General features: G+C 43.6%; 1 protein-coding gene across 1 annotated transcript in view; it reads left to right on the top strand.

Moving 5' to 3' along the window:
* Positions 1-2,054: 2,054 nt before the first annotated feature.
* Positions 2,055-16,940, top strand: part of LOC122552172 (protein Niban 1-like) — a 153,497-nt gene continuing 138,611 nt past the window's right edge. Inside the window, exons 1-2 of the mRNA XM_043694711.1 lie at positions 2,055-2,739; positions 16,135-16,567. Coding sequence (XP_043550646.1) covers positions 2,329-2,739; positions 16,135-16,567 — 844 coding nt within the window. The 5' untranslated portion in view covers positions 2,055-2,328. The remainder of the gene's footprint in view (positions 2,740-16,134; positions 16,568-16,940) is intronic.

The raw sequence follows: 16,940 nt of genomic DNA, 5'->3' as shown, positions 1-16,940 counted from the left end.
TGACTCCATACGTGGAAAAAGATTCTCACTGTCGACCCTATCTAAACCCCTAATCATCTTGTAACGTTATAACTCATTCCTGAATTATTGCCAGACTGCACAGTGGTGGTCAGGGAATCACATGGTTTAACCTACCATTGACCTGGAACCTAGCCTCATTTCAATGGATACCATTCCCAAGGTTTAAAGTGTGGGAATGGCCCAAGGACTGAGTTTAGGGGCATTTCTGAGATGACAAGGTGGAGGTTAAGTCATTACAGGAGGAGCACTGGTCAACAACAGGCAACTAGGAGTAGAATACTGAAAGGAAAATACTGTGGAAAAGTGAAATGGAGAAAGTTAGCAGCATCTGAGGACAGAGAATCTGAATTAATATTTTGGGATTGATAGCTTCCCCCTATTCAAGACTAATGTTTCTCCCATTTAGGTTCAATCTTTGCAGTTAATGGTTCCTTTTTCTGAAACTAATGGTTCTTCTATTTGGAGCTCAGTAGTTGTGCTTGGGGTGCCACTTTTAACATTTCATGTGTTTGGGGTTAATGTTCCCTCCTACTAAATATGGGGAGGGTGCTCCCCATGGTTAAGGGGTCTAGAAAAAGTGATGTTGTCTTGGGGAAGGCCATTTAGGACTGAGATGTGGAAACTTGTTTTCATTCACAAGGTGGTGAACCTGTGGAATTTTCTACTACACACGGCTGGGGAGGTCAAGTCATTGAATATATTCAAATAGAGATAAATAAATGTTTCTATTTTAAAGACATAAAGCGTTGTGGAGAGAAAGCGGGAATGTGACTGTGAGACAGAGGATCAGCCATGATCATACTGAATGGCGGAGCAGGCTCGAAGGACTGATTAGCCTACTCCTGGTCCTAATTTTTGTTTTAGATTCCTTACAGTATGTAAATAGGCCCTTCAGCCCAACAAGTCCACAGCGACCCTCTGATCAGTAACCCACCCAAACATATTTCCCTCTAACTAATGCACCTAACATTATGGGCAATTTAGAATGGACAAGTCACATCTTTCGACTATGGGAGGTGACTAGAGCACCTGGAGGAAACCCATGCAGACACGGGGAGAATGTCCAAACTCTACACAGACAGTTGCCCGAGGCTGGAATCAAACCTGGGTCCATGGCACTGTGAGGCAGCAGTACTAATCACTGAGTCAATTTCTATTTGAATGTTTCTGCTAGTTATCATCAATATTTAGGGTTAACATTCCCAGTATTCGAGACTATGGGCCAAGAGCAGGTAGGTGGGTCTGGTTTAGTATGGGATTATGATTGGAATGGACTGTTTGAACTGAAGGGTCTGTTTCTATGCTGTATGACTCTATGCCTATGTTTTCCTATGTAGGGTCAATATCTAGGAGTTAATATTGAAATTAATATTTTCTTATTTAGGGTTAATATTCCTCCTTTTAAGACTAATGTTTTATTATTTCGGTCAATATTTGGGGTTAATATATCCCAGTTTGAGACTAATGTTTCCTATTTAGGGTCTATATTGGTGTTAACATTTCCCCTGTTTGTTTCGAATGCTTTGTCATTTAGGGTCTGTATTTGGAGTTAATCACCCCCCCGGCTGAGAGAATGGTTTCCCATTTAGGGTAAATATTTGGGGTTAGTACTTCGCCTATTTAGGGTTCAATATCCGGAATTAATATTTCTCCGATTTAGGATCAATATTAGGGGGTTTTATAGTTTTCTTGTTTCCGGTCAGTGTTTGGAGTTAACATCCCTCCGTTTGAGGCGGATATTTTGCCATCTGCGGTTAATATTCCTCCTGTTTGGGGTGAACATTTGCCCAGTGCTGGGGAAGAGGCGGCTGGCTGCTGCCGTGCTCCGGGACAGGATGTTTTTTTTTCTCCTGTTTATTTTTTTTTCCTTTTTTTTATATATTAACCCCCACACTACCACCTAAGTGCGGTAGTGCTTATTTTTTCCCCCAGCACCCATGGTGTGTGTGTGTGCAGGTGTGAGACACAGTGAAAGACACAAAGTGCACGAATCTTTATTTTTTTTTTCTTTTTTCTTTATTTTTGTGCAGGTGTGAGACACAGTGAAAGACACAAAGTGCACGAATCTTTATTCAAATTCCACCACCAGGAAGATAGGAAAACACGGGACAGGATGTTATCTGTCCCCTCCACCTCCTACCCCCTACCCCACACTGTCCCATGCGGGGAGCTCCGCCCGCTCCAGGCGGGTCGGCTGTCAGGGAGCGGCGCTTCCGCCTTTATGTGAGACGGCGGTGAAGGGTGTGGGGGAGACGGAGAGGAGGCAGCCCCGTCTCTCTCTCTCTGTCTGACTGTCCGTCCCCGGGGATGTCGGAGGCCGAGTGCAGGCAGTGGATCCTGGACACCATTGACTCTCTGCGGAGCCGCAAGGCTCGGCCGGACCTGGAACGGATCTGTAAGATGGTGCAGCGGAGACACGGGCTGGCCCCGAGCCGCACCCGGCGCCAGCTGGAGCGGCTGCTCCGCTCCCGCACCGTGCTCCGAGTCAGCTACAAGGGCTCCCACTCTTACCGCATCGCCGCGCAGTGGCAGCCCGGGGCCGGGCACAGCCGGGAGCGGGACCGGGAGCGGGAGCGGGAGCGGGAGCAGCCGCAGCCCCGCACCGTGCTGACCCGAGCCCGGCTCCGGGGAGCCCGTGAGCAGCAGCAGCAGCAGCTCCGCCAGCCCGCGGGCAGGAGGAGGGTGGCCCCGGACACAGGCACCAGCTCCGAGCGCAAGGCGAGTTGGTGACAACCAGGGACTGTCAGAGCGTCTCCCTTACTTACTGAGGGAGATGATCACCAGTTACTGTCAGTGACCTAGTTACTGTGGGCCTGACAACTGGTTAATCGCAGTAATGACTAGTTACTGTGGGAGTGAGTTAATAACCACTTACTGTTGGGGTGGTCTAGTTACTGTGGGCCTGACAACTGGCTAATCATGTTAGTGAGTGAGTGTCACTGGTTAATAACTAGTTCCAGTGGGAGTGACTTCATACTGTGGGCCTGACAACTGGTTATTTACAGTAACGACTAGTTACTGTGACAAAGTTAATAACTACTTCCTGTCAGTGACAAGTGGTCAATCATGGAATAATGACTAGTTATTGTGAACCTGATAATTGGTTACTCTGAGTAATTACTAGATACTGTGATAGCAAGTTAACTGGTTACAATGGGAGTGACATCTGCTTAATCACTGAGTAATGACTAGTTACTGTGGGTCTTACAGCTGGTTATTCACTGAATAATAACTATTCATTAGTGATAGAGATAATTAGTTATGGGAGTAAGTTTCTATGAGAGTGACAACTAATTACTTGGGTGTGATACTTGATTAGGGAATAATTAGTTACTGTGAGAGTTAATCAGAATGACAACTAGTCATGGGTATAACAGGTTAATCAGCGAGCAATAAGTTACTATGGAGTTACAATGTCAGACTGCACTCGGTTACTGTGTGATTTAAACTTTCACATTAGAAGTGACAACTAGTTGATCAGGGAGTAATAACTCATTATTTCGGGTGTGACAGCTAGTGAATCAGCGAGGAAAAAGCTAGTTACTTTGGAAATCACAAAATACTGTGATTGTGCTCACTAGTTACTGTAACGTGTGATGCTTTGTGCTTAACTTCCGCTGTTCAAGTGGGAATGCCAGCTAGTTGATGTTAGAACATGCCCTGTAGTTAACCAAGGAGTGACTGGTTAGTGTTGTTGGCTAAAGCAACAGGGCCAGCTGGTTAGTATCATATTGTGCACAGTAGTTAGAATGAGAATGCCCAGTTAGTGTCACTCCCTGACTTACTAGCTGGTATTGTCTGAAGCTAAATAGATAGCGCTCTCAAAGTAATATGCATATGTTTGTATACTCTCTAACTAGAGAGGGGACAGTTCAACACCAGCAATCCAAACTAATTATTAAACATAGTGCCACACGCTCCCACTAAAATTGGACTAAATACCTGGACGACCTCACTGTCAGACTGTCGAGTACTGTCTAGTTAGTGTTGAATTATTCTCACTCAATAGTGTGGGAGTCTTAACTAGTTACCGTTGGGTGATTTGTATTAGATTAGATTACTTAGTGTGGAAACAGGCCCTTCAGCCCAACAAGTCCACACCGACTCGCCGAAGTGCAACTCACCCAGACCCATTCCCCTACATTTACCCCTTCACCTAACACTGGCAATTTAGCATGGCCAATTCACCTGACCTGCACATTCTTGGACTGTGGGAGGAAACCGAAGCACCCGGAGGAAACCCGCACAGACACTGGGAAGACTCCACACAGTCAGTCACCTGAGGTGGGAATTGAACCCGGATCTCTGGCACTGTGTGGTAGCAGCGCTAGCCACTGTGCTGCCCACTAAACCACACTCTCCAATTAATGTGCAAATGCTATCTATTCAGTTTTGGGTTGTTTCCGCAATGTAGTCTTTGACCCCTCGAATGACCAATTTCAGCAAGTTAATGTCAGATCTTGCTTACTCGTCAACATGGGATTGCAATCTGCTGAATATTGGATCATGTCAATAGCTTGTTGGACAGCTGACTGGTTAATGGCCTTGAGTTAGTTTTAGCCAGTTAGTGTTGGGCTGTGCCAGTTTTGTAGAACTGTGTTCACTTGGGTAGTGTGAGAATGTACCCACCAGTTGGTGTGAGAGTGAAAGTGAAGTGTCAGACTGTGCCTAATATTAATGTTAAAAATCACACAACACCAGGTTATAGTCCAACAGGTTTAATTGAAACCACACTAGCTTTCGGAGCGTCGCTCCTTCATCAGGTGATAGTGGAGGGCTCAATCCTAACACACAGAATTTATAGCAAAAATTTAGTGATGTAACTGAAATTATACATTGAAAAATTAAGCCTTTCATCTGTTAGAATACCATGATAGTTTCACTTCTTTCATGTGTAAATCACAAAACCTTTTTTTTAAAGTTGCATTCTCAGGTTAGCTGTTAACAATGGTGATAGCTAGACAATATGTTGAAGGTGTTAGCCCCCTGTATTCTCTGTCTATGCCGTGATGTTTAGATTGATTTTTGAGCAAAGTACAATGTAACTTTGCAAGTACAAATTTGTACTTGCATTAGCCCCCTGTGTTCTCTGTCTATGCCATGATGTTTAGATTGATTCTAATCCAAAAAGTGAGATAGCGGAGTTTTACGTGAATTCATGCAGTTTTTGAGCAAAGTACAATGTAACCCTGCAAGTACAAATTCACCCCACAAAATATGTGTGCATGTGGGTTTTTGTCTGTGTGTGTTTGTGTCTGTCCATCTGTCTGGGTTGGGGGTTGAGAGTGTGAGAAAGTTTGTGTAGTGAGTGCAGAGTGCCTTAAGACTGTAAGGGAGTGCACGTGTGACAGGCAGCAACGAAAAGTGGCCGAGCAGAGGCTGATAGCTACATTCGGTACCCATAGGGAGGGCCTCAACCGGGTCCTTGGGTTCATGTCACATTACAGGTGACCACCATTGCACTATACACACGTAGATACTCCTACATACACACACACACACACACACACACACTCCTATACATACCCACACAGACACCCACACTCTCAAATGCACCCCCTCACAGACTTAAGACACTCTGCACTCACATACATATATTTTGTGGGGTGAATTTGTACTTGCAGGGTTACATTGTACTTTGCTCAAAAACTGCATGAATTCATGTAAAACTTCGTTATCTCACTTTTTGGATTAGAATCAATCTAAACATCATGGCATAGACAGAGAACACAGGGGGCCAACACCTTCAACATATTGTCTAGCTATCACCATTGTTAACAGCTAACCTGAGAATGTAACTTTTTAAAAAAGGTTTTGTGATTTACATATGAAAGAAGTGAAATTACCACTGTATTCTAACAGATGAAAGGCTTAACAGACAATCAATTCTTCAATGTATAATTTCAGTTACATCACTAAATGTTTGCTATAAATTCTGTTAGGATTGAGCCCTCCACTATCACCTGATGAAGGAGCGTCACTCCAAAAGCTAGTGTGCTTCCAATTAAACCTGTTGGACTATAACCTGATGTTGTGTGATTTTTAACTTTGTACCCCAGTCCAACACCGGCATCTCCAAATAATAATAATGTGGCAGTGCCAGTAGATAGCATCAGAGTACACCTACTTGTCTCATACTTGCCAGCTTCTCAAGGAGTGCCAAATAGTTAGGGTCAGTGCCATGCTCACCAATGTTGTACCAGGCCAGCTAGTGAGCATCAGTCAGCAGTCAATATTGGACTCCTATATGGATAGCTTCAGAGCTTAAGAGTGTTGAAGGACCAGCTGGTTAGTGTCAGACATGCCCACAGGTTAGTCAATGCCAGTTGGCATCAGACTATGCCCACTGATTGCTCTGGGAATGTCAGGTGGTTCAGGTTATATTGAGTCCATTTTCCTTTTTACAGGAATGCTATCTGGCATGTGTTCCCAGCTGCTCCGTGTCATACCATTGACTGCTAGTTAGTGTGGGGCACCATTACTTTATTTCAAGCTAAGCCTGATGCTAGTGTGAGTGCCTTTTAGTCGGTTTTGCAACACGAATACTGGTTAGTCTGACAATGCCAACAAGTTAGTCAGTCCTTGCCCACAAGGAGTGAAGGATTGTCTGACATTAACTAGTTGACAATGCCCACTAGTGTCAAACAGTGTCTGCCTGTTGTGTGACAGTTAACTAGTTAGATTAGGCCATTAGTTTGTCAGGGATTGTTCAGGCCATGCCCACTAGTTTAGAACCATAACCAGTAACATTAAATTCTGGCCTCCAGTTGCTTTTAGAGTGGAGCCTGTTACTGATTTGTGTGAAAGTGGGTACTGGAGCACGTTTCCTGGTGGCTGTTGATGGATACCCTCCAGTTGGTCTGTGTTTTAACTGTTAGTTAGACTGGAACATTGATTCATTCGGCGCAGAAAAGGCCATTCAGCCCATCAATTCTGCACCGGCGTAACTACCACTAAAAGTGTGTTGATCCCAATTCCCTGCACTTATACTAACTATTTTGTACGTGGACCATGTATAACAAATTGTTGGTTAATTTCTGGCTGTACTTACCTAATGGTTAGAGCAGGACTGTGCCTAATCAATGGTTAGTGTTAGACTCTGTCCTATTAGATTTGGACGCTGTCTAGCATTGGCCAATTAATTAGTAAAGGACCATCTGTACCTATCCATTAGACCCAATTGTCTAATTCGTGCCAGTGCATGCCTAAATAATGGTTCATATCATCCTGGCTTAGTCAAAGACTTTGTCCATCGTCAGTGTCAGTCTGTGTCCAAGTAATGTCTAGGACAGAACTGTATCTACTTTTATGGGTAGTGGTAAGACTGTAACTAGTGGTTGGTGCCATACTGGACCCAGATGGTTAATGTTGGTATATGTCTAACCAGTGATTCAGTTGGACTTTGCCCATTAGATTGTGTCTGTTGTTCAGTATCAGACACTGCCAATTAGTCAATATATAACGAATGGTTATTGTTGAACTTCACCTGATAGTTAGCATGTCACTGTGTCTAAACTAGCTAATGTCAGATTCTACGTGTTTGTATTAGTCCATATTTAATGAATCATTAATGTTGGATTCTAGCCAAACACTGGTTCCAGCTGGATTATGGCACCAGTTAGTATCATGCTGCATCTGTTCAGAGCTTGGTGTTGGACTGTCAGTGATGGAGGGAACCTTACTATTAGAGTCATACATAGAGATGTACAGCACGGAAACAGACCTTCGGTCCAACCCGTCCATGCCGACCAGATATTCCAACCCAATCTAGTCCCACCTGCCACTTGCCCATATCCCTCCAAACCCTTCCTATTCATATACCCATCCAAATGCATCAAATGTTGCAATTGTACCAGCCTCCTCCACTTCCTCTGGCAGCTTATTCCATACATGTACCATCCTCTGCGTGAGAAAGTTGCCCCATAGGTCTCTTTTATATCTTTCCCCTCTCACTCTTAAACCTATGTCCTCTAGTTCTGGACTTCCTCCCTCCACCCCTAGGGAAAAGACTTTGTCTATTTATACTATTCATGCCCCTCATGACTTTATAAACTTCTGAGGTCACCCCTCAGCCTCTGACGCTCCAGGGAAAACAGCCTAGCCTATTGGGCGGCACGGTGGCACAGTGGTTAGCACTGCTGCCTCACAGCGCCAGAGACCCGGGTTCAATTCCTGCCTCAGGCGACTCTCTGTGTGGAGTTTGCACATTTCTCCCCGTGTCTGCGTGGGTTTCCTCCGGGTGCTCCGGTTTCCTCGCAAAATCCAAAAATGTGCAGGTTAGGTGAATTGGCCGTGCTAAATTGCCCGTAGTGTTAAGTGAAGGGGTAAATGTAGGAGAATGGGTCTGGTTGGTTTACGCTTCGGCAGACTTGTTGGGCCGAAGGGCCTGTTTCCACACTGTAAGTAATCTAATCTATTCAACCTCTCCCTATAGCTCAAATCCTCCAACCCTGGCAACATCCTTGTAAATCTTTTCTGAACCCTTTCAAGTTTCACAACATCTTTCCGATAGGAAGGAGACCAGAATTGCATGCAATATTCCAACAGTGGCCTAACCAATATCCTGTACAGCTGCAACATAACCTCCCAACTCCTGTACTAAATACTCTGACTAATAAAAGAAAGCATACCAAACGCTGCCTTCACTATCCTATCTACCTGCAATTCTACTTTCAAGGATCTATTAACCTGCATTCCAAGGTCTCTCTGTTCAGCAACACTCCTGAGGACCTTACCATTAAGTGTATAAATCCTGCTAAGATTTGCTTTCCCAAAATGCAGCACCTCACATTTAGCTAAATTAAACTCCATCTGCTACTTCTCAGTCCATTGGCCCATCTGATCAAGATCCCATTGTAATCTGAGGTAACCTTCTTCGCTGTCCGCTACGCCTCCAATTTTGGTGTCATCTGCAAATTTACTAACTATACCTCTTATGTTCACATTCAAATCATTTATATAAATGATGGAAAGCAGTGGGCCCAGCACCTAATCCATGTGGCACTCCACTGGTCACAGGCCTCCAGTCAGAAAAACAGCCCTCTACCACCACCGTCTGAATTCTACCTTTTTGAGCAAGTTCTGTATTCAAATGGCTAGTCCTCCGTGTTCCATGAGATCTAACCTTGCTAATCAGTATTCCATGGGGAACCTTGTCGAACGCCTTACTGAAGTCCATATAGATCACATCTACTGCTCTGCCCTCATCAATCATCTTTGTTACTACTTCAAAAAACTCCCATCAAGTTTATGGGACATGATTTCCCACACACAAAGCCATGTTGACTATTCCTAATTAATCCTTGCCTTTCCAAATACATGTACGCCTCGTCCCTCAGGATGCTCTCTGACAACTTGCCCACCAGCAATGTTAGGCTCACTGGTCTATAGTTCCCTGGCTTGTCCTTACCACCTTTCTTAAACAGTGGCACCACGTTAGCCAAACTCCAGTCCTCCGGCACCTCACCTGGGACTATCGATGATATAAATATCTTAGTAAGAAGCTCAGCAATCCCTTCTCTAGCTTCCCACAGAGTTCTAGGGTACACCTGATCAGGTCCTGGGGATTTATCCACTCTTGTGTTTCATGACATCCAGCACTTCCTCCTCCGTAATATGGACATTTTTCAAGATGTCACCATTTATTTCCCTACACTCTATATCTTCTGTGTCCTTTTCCACAGAAAACACTGATGCAAAATACTCACATAGTATCTCCCCCCATCTCCTGCAGCTCCACACAAAGGCCACCTTGCTGATCTTTGAAGGGCCCTATTCTCTCCCCAGTTACCCTTTTGTCTTTAATGTATTTCCTTAATTCTATTTGCCAATTCATGTTCCCTTTTTGTCCTCCTGATTTCCCTCTTAAGTATACTCCTCCTCCCTTTATATTCTTCTAAGGATTCACTCGATCTATCCTTTCTATACCTGACATATGCTTCCTTCTTTTTCTTAACCAAACCTTCCATTTCTTGAGTCATCCAGCATTCCCTACACCTACCAGCCTTTCCTTTCACCCTAACAGGAATTTACTGTCTCTGGATTCTTGTTATCTCATTTCCGAAGGCTTCCCATTTTCAGCCGTCCCTTTACCTGCAAACATCTGCCCACGGTCAGTTTTTGAAAGTTCTTGCCTAATACCATCAAAATTGGCCTTTCTCCAATTTAGAACTTCAACTTTTAGATCTGGTCTATTCTTTTCCATCACTATTTTAAAGCTAATAGAATTATGGTCGCTGGCCCCAAAGTGCTCCCCCACTGACACCTCAGTCCCCTGCCCTGCCTTATTTCCAAGAGTAAGTCAAGTTTTGCACCTTCTCTAGTAGGTACATCCACATACTGAATCAGAAAATTGTCTTGTACACACTTTAGAAATTCCTCTCCATCTAAACCCTTGACACTATGGCAGTCAAAGTTTATGTTTGGAAAGTTAAAATCCCCTACCATAACGAGCCTATTATTCTTACAGATAACTGAGATCTCCTTACAAATTTCTTTCTCAATTTCCCTCTGACATTAAGGGGTCTATAATACAATCCCACTAAAGTGATCATCCCTTTCCTATTTCTCAGTTCCACCCAAATAACTTCCCTGGATGCATTTCTGGGAATATCCTACCTCCCTACAGGTGTGATGCTATCCCTTCTCAAAACTATCAAAACCTCCTATTGATTAACATCAAAGTGTTGCATTCATTAATGTGTGACCATGTCTCATGATTTGTGCCAGTCTATATCATCTAGTCAATGTAGGACTAGCTAACAAATAGCAGATGCCAAATCTGACTCTGAAAAGGAGGGACGTTATGACATTGGCAGACTGTGTTTAAACATTTGGGCTCAACTAATGATTAGTGTTGGACTTTCTAGTGTAAGAACAATTCAGTTTGTCCTGTTTTAATCCCCTCCACCCATTCCCTATAGTGGGGTTTTCCAAATTTCAGGTCCTTACTGCACTTAAATTTTTAATAAATATTATCTCTTAAATGACCTCCAATCTGTGGCCTACAATGAAAAATGCTGCTTTTTTTTAAACCTAGCAAGCTAATGGTTATTTAAGTAATGGTTGATGCCAGACTATATTGAACAGATTTGATGTTGCATTGAGCATATTAGATATTGCAGTTCAACTAACTAGCTAGATCCCCATAGATAGTGTCTATTTTTAGCTAACTAAAGGTTAGTGCCAGACCATGCTCGCTAGTAACGGAAGGCTGTATCTAAGTAAAGATTTGACTTCAAATAGCCCACTAGTATCTGCAAGAGTCTATCGAAGTCTATGACAAACTATTAGCTAACCAGTAATCCTACTATCACAGGAACATTGGTACAAATACTCTGTGGTAGAATTTAAATTCAACTAATGAATTTGGAATGTAAAGGACTGGTAACCATTATGGAGACTTTATGTAGCAATTGTTGTAAAAACCCATTTGGTTCACTCAGAGTTGGGCATTTGCCATCCTTATCTGGATCTCTGGTACATGTGACTCCAGATCCCCATGAGTGTGCCATCTGAAATGGCCTAGAAGCCAATCATTTTTAATGGCAATGAAGGAAGGACACCAGTGACATCTGACGAAAGAATTTTTAAAAAATGTGCTTGTCCAATGAAAGATATTCCATTCAGTCCCCACCAATAACTCCCTCGCCATTGAAGCAGAATAAGACTCTGTCTGCAAACTGGCATCTTTGTCTCTGAGTTGAGCTTATGATGAAATCACCACAAAGACTGAAAGAACTGTGGATGCTGGAAATCAGAAACCGAAACTGCTGCAAAATCTCAGCAGGTCTGGCAGCACCTGTGAAGAGAAATCACAATTAACCTTTTGGGTCTGGTAACCCTTCCTCAGATCACTGGACCCAAAATGTTAACTCTGATTTCTGTGTGTGCTGCCAGATTAGCTGAGCTTTTCCAGCAATTTGTTTTTGTTTCATCACAAAGACTGTCCTTTTTACTTGTGTCATTGCAGTTCGATACTCCGCCTCAGCTTTCCTCCTGTTGAAACTCTTTCGGGCTATTTTTAGCCTTCAATGGGTTTTATTCAAATTGTTTCCTTGCCAGCCTGCTACCCTGCACCCTTCATAAACTTGAACTCGCCCAAATCTCTCCTCTTTGCCCTTGCTTTCACTAAGTTCCATCCACTGGAACCAGCATTGGCTTCAGGCCATCAACATTTTGTTTTTGAAATGCTCATCCTTCTTATCAAATGCCTTCCTAGCCTGGACTTTCACTGCCTTCGTAACTTCAGCCAAACACAACCCTCTTAGACACCATATCTTGATGGTGGCTGTATCTCGGGCTTTGAAATTGCTGCCCCAAGATCATCTTTCCCTTTCCTTCCTCCTTTTTATGACTGTTCCTAAAACTGACCTGTTTCATCAAGCTTTTTGTCACTTGTTCCAGCATCATCATGTGTGGTTTGGTGTTGAATTTTGTTTGCTGATTGATTCCATGAAGCCTCATGATGTGTCCATCTAGCAAGACAATAAATTCGTCTGTCCCCTCAAGTGGATGTGGAACTAACCAAAGACACTATTGCTCACCAAAGAGACCTAGGTTCATATTGCCTTGAAAGTTGAATTGTGGGTAGACAAGATACTGAAGGTGGTGTTTGGTACACTTGCCTTTATTGGTTGGTGCATCGAGTATTGCAGTTGGGATGTCATGTTCTGGTTGTGCACGACATTGGTTAGGCCACTTTTGGAATATTGCATTCAATTGTGGTCTCCCCGTTGTGGAAAAGATGTTATGAAACTTAAAAGGGCTCAGAAAATATTTACTAGGATGTTGCAGAAGTTGGAGAGTTTAAGCTATAGGAAGAGGCTGAATAGGTTGGGGCTAGTTTCCCTGGAAGGTCAGAGACTGAGGGGTGACCTTTTTGAGGTTTCTAAAATCATGAGGAGCATGGATAAGGTAAATAGACATGTCTTTTTTTTTTTCTCCAGGTAGGGGAACCCAAAACTAGTGGTCATGGGTTTAAGGTGAGGGGAAAGATTTAAAAGCGACCTGAGGGGCAACTTTTTCACGCAGAATGTGGTGCATGTATGGAATGAGCTGCCAGAGGAAGTGGTGGAGGCTGGTACAATTAAAACATTTTAAAAGTTATCTGGATGGGTTTATGAACAAGAAGGTTTTAAAAGGATATGGGCCAAATGCTGGCCCGTATGGGACTAGAATATCTGGTCAGTACGGATGAATTGGACTGAAAGGTCTGTTTCTGTGGTGTACAACTCTAATACTGTGACTATGTTTCAGAGAAGAGGAAGGAAGTAAGACATATTTGGCTCTTCTTTGGATTACTGGTTTTGAAACATTAATTCTTTCGTTCTCCACAGAAGCCACCAGACCTGAGTTTCTCCAGTGCTTCCAGCTTTTATTTCAGGTCACCAGCATCTGCAATTTTTTTCTTTTAATAGTGATTGGCTGGCGATGAGAAAAGTGATTTTTAACTAAGTTTGGATCGATTTGTTGTCAGTGGTCAGCTAAATTTTGTTAAGGAGTCCTTCTCTGTATGAATGCAGTAACTATTGGCTATTCAAGCCTGTTTAAGCCTGGAGTTTAAAACATGGCTATCTTCTATCTATCTACCTTCCTTGGGTTCACCACCTTACCCAATAAAACTGTATCTCTCTACATTTGGAAATTTTCACTTAAGGCCCACTCAACCCGGTCCTTCACCATCACTGCCCAAGCAGGTTTTTAGAAGAGAGAGTTCCAGATTTCCATGACCCTTTGGGAAGAGTAAGCAGAGAGCAGATGAACACAAAGGAACTGGTGGTCTGAAGTGCATATGCTTTAATGCAAGGAGTATAGTGGATAAGACAAATGAACTTAGGGCTTGGATTGATGCGTGGGAGTATGATGTTATTGCAATCACCGAGACTTGGTTGAAGGGCATGATTGGCAACTAAATGTTCCAGGATGTAGATGCTTCAGACAGGACAGGGAGGGAAGCAAAAGGTGGGGAGGAAGTAGGGGGGTGGGGGTGGGAGGAGGAGTTGCATTGCTGATCAGGGATAATATCATTGCTGTGCTAAAGGAGGACACTATGGAGGGCTTGTGCAGTGAGGCATTATGGATAGACCTGAGAAATAAGGGTGCAGTTAGTGTTGGGGCTGTACTACAGGCCTCCCAACAATGAATGCAAGGTAGAAGAACAAATAGAAAGAATGGGTGAGATTCTCAATGAATACTTTGCATCAGTGTTCATGGAGGAAAGGGATATGATGAATGTTGATTAGAGATAGAAGTTTGTTTAGTCTGGACCTTGTTGACATAAAGAGGGAGAATGTGTTAGGTAGACTAAAGGATATTAAGGTGGACGAATCCCCAGGACTGGATGAGATCTATCATAAGTTGCTGAAGGAGGTGAGAGAGGAAATAGCTGAGGCCCTGACATATCTTTGTAGCATCCTTAAACACAGGTGAAGTGCTGGAGGACTGGAGAGTTGCGCATGTTGTCCCCCTTTTTCAAGAAGCTTAGTAGGGATATTCCAGGTAAATACAGACCGGTAAGCCTGATATCAGTGGTGGGAAAGCTGCTGGAGAAGGTACTGAGGGATAGGATCTTTTTCCATTTGGAAGAGAATGGGCTTATCAGTGATAGGCAACATGGTTTTGTGTGGGCGAGATCGTGCCTTACCAACTTAATAGATGACTTTTGAGGAAATTTTGGAAATGACCAAGTTGATAGACAAAGGAAGGGCTGTAACTGTCATCTTACATGGACTTTAGTATGGTGTTTGATAAGGTTCCCTTTGGTAAGCTAATGGAGAAAGTGAAGTCACATGGTGTTCTGGTAGGTGGATATAGAACTGGTTGAGCAACAGGAGACAGTAATAGTTGAAGGGAGTTTCTCGATGGAGAAAGGTGACCAGTGGTGTTCTACAGCGATCAGTGCTGGGGCCACTGTTGTTTGTGATATACATAAATGATCTGGAAGAGGGCATTGGTCTTATCAGTTAGGTTTGCAGATGATACAAAGATTGGTGGAGTAGCAGAAAGCATAGGGGATTGTCAAAGAATACAGGAGAATATAGACTGGGGGGTTGGGCGGAGAAGTAGCAGATGGAGTTCAATCCAGGCAAATGTGAGGTGATGTATTTTGGAAGATCTAATTCTAGAGTGAACTACACTGTAAACAGAACGGCCTTGGAAAAGGTTGATGGGCAGAGAGATCTGGGGGTTCAGGTACCCTGAAGGTGGCTGCACAGGTGGATAGAGTGGTCAAGAAGGCATATGGTATGCTTGCCTTCATCGGATGGGGTCTTGAATATAAAAGCTGGAAGGTCATGTTAAAATTGTACAAGACACTGGTTCAGCCACATTTAGAATACTGTGTACGGTTCTGGTCACCACATTACCTAAAGGATGTGGGTGCAGAGAAGGTAATTGCCTGGGATGGAAGGTGCTAGCTCCGAAAAGAAGTTGAGGAAGTTAGGATTGTTTTCATTCGAAAAAAGGAGATTGAGGGGGGAACCTGATTGAGGTCTATAAAAAATCATGAAGGGTATAGACCGGGTAGATAGAGACAAGCTTTTTCCCAGGGTCAGGGATTCAATAATGAGAGGTCACCCGTTCAAAATGAGAGGCAAAATGTTTAAGGGGGATACGTGCAGAAAGTACTTGACACAGAGGGTAGTAGGTGTCTGGAACGTATTGCCAGCAGAGATAGTAGAGACCGGCACGGTAGATTCATTTAAGGTGCGTCTGGACAGATGCGTGAGTAGGTGGGGAGCAGAGAGATACAGATGATTAGGAATTGGTCGATAAGTTTAGACAGTGGATTTGGATCCACACAGGCTTGAAGGGCCGAAGTGCTTGTTCCTAAGCTGTAAATGTTCTTTGTATGACCAAGTGCTTGTTGACATACCCTCTAAGACTCTAATTTTAGCACTTATGTCCTCTTATTCTGGACTCCCATTAGAGTAAATCATATTTCACCCATCCGCCTTGTCAAATCCTTCAATCCTCTCTCATACCTCCAATTTAAATTACTCTTTAATCATTAGGTCACTGAAGCCACACCGGCTATCCAGTGACAGGCATTGAAGAGTGAATTGGGTGTCCTCACTGAATCCTCTGAGTGCTTGTTGCTTTGTATCTTAACAGAAGACCAGGAGATCAAAAGAAGCTGATTTGACAGATGAAGGGACCGATGACGATGCTTCTGTGGAGGATCAGGAACTCTGGGACCAAGCTTTTGATGGTCCCAACATGGAATCTGTGAGCGAAGACCATAATGCCAAAGAGACTCCTGACAAATTGCCTCAAGGTTGTCCCACTGAAGAGATCGCTGAGGAACTGTCCACTGGCAAACTGGCTGAAACCTCTTTGGATGTGGAGCGGAGCCCTTCGTATCATCCCACCATTGAGTGCAAGGATGTTATTGATGCTGAGATGATGCTCAATGCTGAGGATCTCAAGACTATGCAAGAGCGACTCTCTTCAGATGATGCCAGAGATACTGTCTCTTCTGAAGAGCCAGCTGCTATAGAGGAGGACTACAGTGAAGAACGCTCCCAAGAAACTTGCACTATTCGAGGTAATTGATAATTGATATGTGGAGCTTGTTCAAGGAGCAACTATTGAGTGTCCTTGATAAGTATGTGCCCGTCAGGCAGGGAGGAAAGGGTCGTGTGAGGGAGCCGTGGTTTAATAAGGAATTGGAATCCCTTGTTAAATGGAAGAGGGCGGCCTATGTAAAGATGAGGTGTGAAGGTTCAATTGGGGTGATTGAGAGTTATAAGGTAGCCAGGAAGGACCTGAAGAGAGAGCTAAGAGCAGCAAGGAGGGGACATGAAAGGTCCTTAGTTGGTAGGATTAGGGAAAACCCTAAGGCTTTCTATAGGTATGTCAGGAATAAAAGAATGACTAGGGTAGGAATAGGTCCAGTCAAGGATAGTAGTGAGAAGTTG

The sequence above is a fragment of the Chiloscyllium plagiosum genome, chromosome 8 (genome assembly GCF_004010195.1).
Source record: "Chiloscyllium plagiosum isolate BGI_BamShark_2017 chromosome 8, ASM401019v2, whole genome shotgun sequence".
Taxonomy (NCBI): Eukaryota; Metazoa; Chordata; class Chondrichthyes; order Orectolobiformes; family Hemiscylliidae; genus Chiloscyllium; species Chiloscyllium plagiosum.
Note: the sequence above shows the minus strand (reverse complement) of the source record. Positions and strands in the feature narration are given on the sequence as shown.